At 41.9% G+C, this 8,324-nt stretch overlaps 1 protein-coding gene across 3 annotated transcripts in view; it reads left to right on the top strand.

The window, feature by feature from the left end:
* Positions 1-8,324, top strand: part of SEPT2 (septin 2) — a 47,466-nt gene that overhangs the window by 1,258 nt on the left and 37,884 nt on the right. The window contains exons 1-2 of one of the 3 annotated variants that reach the window (XM_011996376.1): positions 287-415; positions 7,980-8,005. In XM_011996376.1, coding sequence (XP_011851766.1) covers positions 328-415; positions 7,980-8,005 — 114 coding nt within the window. In that variant the 5' untranslated portion in view covers positions 287-327. Of the gene's footprint in view, positions 1-286; positions 416-7,979; positions 8,006-8,324 lie in introns of those variants that run through there. The other 2 variants (XM_011996377.1, XM_011996379.1) reach the window with 2 other exon arrangements.

Genomic DNA, 8,324 nt, shown 5'->3' with positions numbered 1-8,324 from the left:
TCGGCCCCTGTCGTGGGCTTCCCTGTCCCGGGCGGTCCTAGTGCCGGTGACAGTGGCTCCGACACGGGCAGGGCCGGGCGCGGGAGTGGGGATTCCGGTGACCCCCTGGCGACCCTAAGGGAATTCCACTGCGCGGTTGTCGGTTCTGGGCCTCGGGGCGTCGAGTGCCGCCGAGGTCGGGAGGTTTGGTGCTTGGAGGGAGGATACAGGTTTAGGCCCGAGGAACACTTAGCGCTTGTGTGGCCATCTTGTCTTTCTAACGGTGCCATTTCCTCCCGGAGGCGTGGAGGACTGGCCAGCTCCCAAACCTCCAAGCCCATCGACTGGATGCGGCGGATAAGCGGGGAGAGAGCCACTAGGCCCTGCCTGCGGGTTCCTTCGGCGAGGAGAGGCGACGAAGGGCTGCCCCAGCGAGGCACGGACAGGCAGCAGGGGGGTAGGGGATGGGGTTGGAGGCCGCCGAGTTTGTCCGGGGAGGAGAAGCAAACCTGTGGTCTCCATAATCTCAGTGAAGTCCCAACTGTGACCTGGCCTTCGGGCCCAGACAACACCTGGTTGGTTTTTTACGTTTTCGGTCTAATTCTTGTCGGTACCCCCAGACCCTCTGTCCACGCAAACGCATGACCCAACTGTACTGAACTTCTTGTAGTTCAAACTTCCACACCTCTGGCTATGGCCCAAAAACTCTTAAATCTGGTTACCTCCCACCTTAACTGCCTTCTCCTTACCTAGTCCCTGCTTGTGGGATTCCGCCCAAATTAGATTTCCTCCAGACAGGCTTAGTTAGGTGTTTGCCTCATGTTCCAGATGGTGTGTGTCCACTGGACTGTTGGTACCGTGAGGGGCAGGGCACATGTTAATATTGTCACGCATACCCATTGCCTCGGTTGGTGTCTATCGCCTAGTAGATTCTCAAGTACTTTTCGAATGACTTAAATCGCAGTGCTTGGCGATATATTTAGTGTTTCAAAATAGTTTTGCCGTCATAAAGAAAAATATGGTGTAGGGGTCATGAAAGCTGATTCTTGATACTTCTGATTTGAGCTTCATTGTTTTCACTGATTTTTTGATAGCTCCCATTAGTGGATTCTTTGCTCCACCCACAGCATCCTAACCCACGATGTGTACCGTTATGTCTCAGCTTGGCATTGATCTCATTAGCTCTAAAGGTTGTCCTGATTTTTTTTCCCCGACTTCCACCTTGATCTCCCTCACCAGTGCCACAGCCCAGAATAAAGAACAAGAGCGTTTTAATTAGACTAGATTTACATTCTGACTGACTTTTAAACTACCAGTGTGACCTAGGGAAAGGGGCCAGGGTTTCCCTCTATCATTCATAAATGTAACTCAGGGCCCCTTTTTATTCCCAATACCAGCATACAGAAACTGCTGTAAAAGAAAAAGTTGTGGGTTTTTGTTGCTGTTGTTTTGTTTTGTGTGTGTGTGTGTGTGTGCGTGCGCGCGCGCGTGTGGAGGAAAGGGAACACCGAAACTCATTTGGCAGCAGAATTGAGGTGAGGCCATTTGTATAGTCTATTCTGTTAGTGGTCATACATGCCACTTATCCCTGTCCCAGTCCCTGTTAGGAGTGTTATGTGATTATGCTGAACGTGGACCTTCCCCAAACCCAAAGAATCCAGATGCTTTGAATAAGAGATCATGGACCTTCCGAGTTCTACATGGCAGGATGTTCTTCATCTTGTATCTTTTGTTTTGGGAAAAGTGGTTTTCTATATGTATTGGGATGCGCGTCTTCTGTGGAAGAAATAAGCTATGGGTCAAGATTAAAGAACTTTAAACAACTTCTGGCATGTGGAATAAACACGATCTGAAGAAATAAAATTTTCATTTGACTACATTTTTGATCCAATTTGCACCCAGTGTTTAAGTTAATCACAGTGGTTGGCAGTTTGTGTTGCTGAATCAAGGCTTTCTCACTGAAAACCATGTGCTTCAAAGGTTCATTACTCGTCTTTCACCTTCCATTTCACATTAGTTAATAAATTATGAGAGAAAACATTGTGGATCCAAGTTACGTTTCTGAAAAAAATAGATAGCAGGAGAAACTTGGTGAAGTCAAAGCAAAGTTGAAATGTCAGTTTAAGACAAATGGTTTCTCCATTTTCCCATATGTGTGCACAGGGTTCAGTGAGGCTGAGGGGGTTCTGTGGAGGTGTGGGAGAGGTGCTCTATGGTATTTTTATGTTGCACTGTGTGGGTTTGAAATCAGATGCATGTAATAGGTAGTAAGGCAAGTGCCTGATCTTTTCTATCCTCAGAATTGGCATTTAATCCTTCCATGTGAACTTGAAGCTCATTTTATCCAATCGTTTAAGAAAAAAGCCACACCATTAGGGATTCCAGTTAGAAATGGACTAAATAATATGCTGATTTGGGGAAAATAAAAATGATTTGATTTATGTAGGACCTGTTTTCTAGTTTGGTCCCTACTTGTTTGGATTTTTAAAAACTCTGTTGTAAATGATGTGCCCCCTTTTCTATTCCTTGATATTCATTGCTGGTACTTGACTTACTTGAGGTCTTGTATTCAACTACCTTACTAAATTATCTTATTCTAGAATTTTTTCGACCAGAATATTTGTATTTTCTTTTTTTTTTTTTTTTTTTTTTTTTGAGACGGAGTCTTGCTCTCACCAGGCTGGTGTAGTGGTGTGATCTCAGCTCACTGCAAGCTCCGCCTCCCGGGTTCAGGCGATTCTGCCTCAGCCTCCCGAGTAGCTGGGACTACAGGCCTGCGCCACCACACCTGGCTAATTTTTGTGTTTTTAGTAGAGATGGGGTTTCACCATGTTGGCCAGGATGGTCTCAATCTCTTGACCTCGTGATCTGCCCCCCTCGGCCTCCCAAAGTACTGGGATTACAGGCATGAGTTACTGCGCCCAGCCGAGTATTTGTATTTTCTGTGTATTCAGTCCAATCAGCAAAAAAGTGTTTTGTTTTCATTTTCCTGTTTCATTATATTCAGTAAACTCACCAAGGTAGTAGTAAATAATCATGGTGAAATTGCAGTGTCTACATCTTACCTGGATCTTGATTCACATGAAAAAAAATGAGAGAATGGGGAATATGAATACTGATTGGATATTTGATTGCATTAAGGAACTAGCTATGGGTGATGGTTTGTCATTTTTAGGAGCCCTTATTTTTACATATGCATAGTGGAATATAAATGAAATGTTGTATCTCGTATTTGCTTCATAATCATCCAGGCAGTGGCAGTGATGATTGTGGAAATAGATGAAACATTATTGACCTTGAGTTGCTAATTGTTGAAGCTGGATAATGGACAGCACATGAGGGTTTTGTTCGCTTTTTGTATAGGTCTTCATGTAAAAGTTTTCATGTAAGTGTTTTAAAATAATTATGGAAAGGCATTCCTGCCTAATTATCGGTTGTCATTTAAATAGATTTAATTTTCTATTGTTTAGAGAATAGCATTTGCCATTGGTTTTCAGAAATATTCTGATTAGATTTAAGCAGTTTTCCTTTTTTTCTTTTTTTGAGACAGTCTCACTCTGTCACCCAGACTGGAATGCAGGAGCACCATCTCGGCTCACTACAGCCTTCACCTCTTGGGCTCAAGGGATCCTCCCACCTCAGTCTCCCTCTTAGTTGGGACTACAGGTGCCCGCCACCACACCCAGCTAATTTTTTTGTATTTTTTGTAGAGACACTGTTTCACCACATTGCCCAGGCTGGTCTTGAACTCCTGAGCTCGAGCGCTTCTCCTGTCTCAGCTTCCCAAAGTGCTGGTATTACAGGCGTGAGCCACCACACTTTGCCAGCAGTTTTCTTAGTGTTTTCATTACGTTTGGTTGCTGAATTTTATATGTCTCATCAGCATCTATTAATGCAGGATTTTTTTTTCCCCAGTATTGTGTTGTTGGATTAATATTGATAGATGCTTTTGATACATTCCTGGAATCTAATTGCTAGCAAATATTTTACTCAGGATTTTAGCATTTTTACTTGTGAGTGAGATTGACCTATGGTGTTCATTCATTCCTTTGTTCCTTTCTTATGTCTCCGTCTGGGTTGGTTACTGAAACTGTGCTGTCTTCATAGAACAAACGGTTTTCCCTTTTTTCAGTAGAGGCTTGGAATAGTTAAATGACTTTGGTCTTGTCCAAGGTTAGATGGAGTTCAACTCTAACGTCAAGTCTTGGTCCTTTTCACTGGTATGTCTTTAATCAGCTGCTCAGTGATACTCGTTTCCTGCAGATTTTCCAGTTTTTGGTTCTGTGTTGGTAATTTACGGTGCCCTTTTTTTTACATTTTCAGATTTGTGGCCATTTTGCTACATGTGGACTCCTCTGTCATTATTTTAGCTCTTTTCTATATTTGCTATTTTTTCCTTAATTGGGCTTGTGAGGAATTTGTTTTAGAAAACCAGCTTTTGAGGCCGGGCATGATGGCTCCCGCCTATAATCCCAGCACTTTGGGAAACCAGGATGGGTGGATCACCTAAGGTCAGGAGGTTTCACCTGGCCAACATGGTAAAACCCCATCTCTACTAAAAACACAAAAATTAGTTGGGTGTGGTGGCGGACACCTATAATCCCAGCTGTTCCGGAGGCTGAGGCAGGAGAATTGCGTGAATCCGGGAGGCAGAGGTTGTAGTGAGCTGAGATCGCGCCAGTGCACTCCAGCCTGGGCGACAAGAATGAAACTCCGTCTCCAAAAAACAAAAAGAAAACCAACTTTTGGATTTGTTTACTTTTCTTTTTTCCCGGCTCATAATTCATTTTTTCTCTTTATTGATTTCCTGTTTTATCTTGTAAGTTTTGCTTTTATCTTCCTTCCATTGCTTTCTAGAGATTGCATGTGGCTTTGCTTTTGTTACTCTCCTTAATCCCAGGGATATCCAGTAATGTTACAAATTACTGGGAGTTACTTTTCATCTTTTTCCCCCCAATTTAAGCAGATCATTATTTGAGAACATTGACTGTAAAAATGTTTTTCAAATTTTGGTTAGGCTTTTTTTTTTTTTAATGGTAGATACATGACTTTAAACATCTTTTAAGGTATTGATTCACGTTTCTCTGTGTCTGCTAAATCAGATTTATTTGTTGTAGTACTCAATTCTTCTCTGTCCTTGCATATACTGTGTTTACTGAATCTGTCCAGTTCTCGGAGAACTATTAAAGTTTCTCACTTGAATTGTGTTTTTCTTAAGTTAACTTTGTATTTTTCCTAGTCCTTGCTTTATGTGTTTATCTACAGTGATTATTTGAACATATAGGCTTATAAATAGTGTATCTTCCCTGTAAATTGTTGTTTTTCTCATTATAACTTGTTATCCCTGTTGTTCTGCTTAGTTATTTTTACTCTGATTCCCACCTTGGCTGATAATAGTGTTGTGGCTCCTCCATGTTTGTACTAGGCTGCTATTTTTTACCTTGTCCCTTTATTTTCAGCCTTTCTTTGTTCCTTTGTTTTAAGCATATACCTTATAGCTGGACTATTTTTTTGTTTTTTTAGGCCGATCTGTCTCCTCCTTTAAGCAGATAATTTGGTTATTTCACATTTGTACTGATGACTGATGTTCTTGAATTTTGTCCCCATTGTGCTGATTTAGGGTTACTTCTGATTTTGTTTCTTCTTGTTCCTTTTCCGTATTTTTGCTGGTTTGATGAAGTTGCTATTTCCTCCATATTTTTCTCTTACTTTGTTATTTTAACGATTAATTTTTTTTAACTTTCATAATCAGATACTTACCTGTATATTATTTGAAAACAAGATGCCAACTCCTTCTGCCAAAACTGTCTATATTCCATCTGACCATTCTGTTTCCTTTTAGAAAGTTCTACTCCACACTCACACTTGCCCTCAATTCTTAGGTTTTGCTGAGGTTAAAGGCTCCTGAATCTTTCTGCTACCATCCTTCGGTTAACCAAGCCAAATAACACTGGGGATGCAGGGATCTCATTTCTTCCAAGGTAGTTGGGAACATTTCCAGTCAAAGGGGAAACAGAGTACACAGTATTCAGGAAGTTAAGATTTGGGGGAGGGGAATCGAGAGGCAAAGTGAGAGAAGCTTTTTAATAAGTTTCTGAGCCCCAGAGGGAAGTTTCTTGGTGGTGTTACTGAAAGTGAGCCGACAGACTCCATGCTTTCCAAAGCTTCAGGGTTTCTAACATTTGTGTAAAAATTCCACTATCTCTGGCCGGGCGCGGTGGTTCACACCTGCAATCCCAGCACTATGGGAGGCCGAGGCAGGCAGATCACGAGGTCAGGAGATCGAGACCATCCTGGCTAACACCAACCCCGTCTCTACTAAAAATACAAAAAAAAAAAAAATTAGCCAGACGTGGTGGTGGGCGCCTGTAGTCCCAGCTACTCGGAAGGCTGAGGCAGGGGAATGGCGTGAACCCAGGAGGCAGAGGTTGCAGTGAGCTGAGATCACCCACTGTCCTCCAGCCCGGGAGACTGTGCGAGACTCCATCTCAAAAAGAAAAAAAAAAATTCCACATGTCTTTAAAACTACTGTCACATTTCTCAAACACTCAGATGCCTTCAGTCCTATTTCCTTTCCTCATAAATGTAGTTCACATTGCTCCCTGTACCCCAGTGTCAAAATCTAGTTCTCAGGTAGCTCTAGGAAACTCAGATGGGTGGCAAACATGTTCATGTTACAGTCTGTATGTAATGGCGTCCCTTACTCCTTGAAAGGTTTCAAAGAGAGAGGGGAAATGACATAATTCCAGAGGTCAGGGAAGTGTATATCCGTGTGTATCCCATTTGTGTCCCTAGTGTCTAACATATAATCAGTACTGAAAAAAATTGGAATATTATTGAAAATATGGAATATATGTGTACATGTATAGATACAGTTGTTTTTATCAACTTAAAATTCTTTTTAATTTTTAAATTTTTTTGTAGAGGTAGGGTTTTGCTATGTTGCCCAGACTGGTGTTGAATTTCTGGCTTCAAGCAATCCTGCCTCTGCTACCCAGAGTGCTGGGATTACAGGCATGAGCCACTGCACCCAGCCACCATTTTTTTTTTTTTTTTTTTTTTTTATGGAGTCTCGCTCTGTCGCCCAGGTTGGAGTGCAGTGGCATGATCTCAGCTCACTGCAACCTCTGCCTCCCAGGTTCAAGTGATTCTCCTGTCTCAGCCTCCTGAGTAGCTGGGATCACAAGCACATGCCGCCGCGCCTGGCTGAATCAATATGTTTAGTAGAGATGGGGTTTCACCATGTTGGCCAGGCTGATCTCGAACTCCTGACCTCAAGTGGTCTGCCTACCTTGGCCTCCCAAAGTGCTGGAATTACAGGCAGGAGCGCCACACCTAGCCTATTTTTTTAAGTCGAATTTAACCCTTGTAATGATAGATGCTTGTCTTATTCCTAGGGAAATAATTGAAGTAATTGAGATGCTGTCACCTAAAATAATCAAAAGGCTCCTGATTCAGTTAAAAGAATTCATTTAAGTACAAAGTATAAGCAGAGCTACACCAAAGAATGGTGATTAGTGCTCCCAGGGTGGGGTAAAATGAGGATTGTTTATATAGGCAAAATGAAGGTGCCAAACAGAATTACAACATTTTCTGTACTAAGGCTCATTTAAAGTTACAAATTTGATTGGCTACTATTGATTACACTTGAAGGGATTTGTTTAACTTCCTTTTGTAAAGAAGTAACAGTCATAAGGATCTCTTATCTCCCAGTCGCTTAGTCTAGGTTTGAATAAAGAATAGGGAGTCTGGTTAATGTGTACATCTAGACACAAAAGTCAGAAAGAATGAAAGTAGTAACATCACACGAGCCCGCTGTCAGCGCCTAACTTTTCCCTTTGGCAAGATAAATTTGGAAGGTTCTGAAATTGTGTTTTCTTTTTACAGTGCCTATGTGTAAGTGTTTTTACAGGTCAGTTCATTCTGTTAAATATACGTGTGTATACATGCATACTATGTATGTGCGTTTATGTGTGTCTGTGTGTTTTTCTTTTTAACAGACGAAGCTTCACAAAAGATGTCTAAGGTAAGATCATGCTTCATGTATCTACAGCATAAGGAGAAATTGCTTTATGTTTTCAGACTGTTGGATTTATACGATTCATTATTTTTAATACAACTGATGTATTTGATTCATTAAGACAAAGAGTTCTAATTTAGTTGTCTTTTTTTAATTATTATAATTTCTTTTTTTTTTTTTTTTTTTTGAGACGGAGTCTCGCTCTGTCACCCAGGCTGGAGTGCAGTGGCGCGATCTCGGCTCACTGCAAGCTTCTCCTCCCGGGTTTACACCGTTCTCCTGCCTCAGCCTCCCGAGTAGCTGGGACTACAGGCGCCACCTCGCC

Source organism: Mandrillus leucophaeus, unplaced genomic scaffold (genome assembly GCF_000951045.1).
Source record: "Mandrillus leucophaeus isolate KB7577 unplaced genomic scaffold, Mleu.le_1.0 Scaffold510, whole genome shotgun sequence".
NCBI lineage: Eukaryota > Metazoa > Chordata > Mammalia > Primates > Cercopithecidae > Mandrillus > Mandrillus leucophaeus.
The sequence above is the reverse complement of the archived record's forward strand: the minus strand, read 5'-3'. Positions and strand labels throughout refer to the sequence as shown.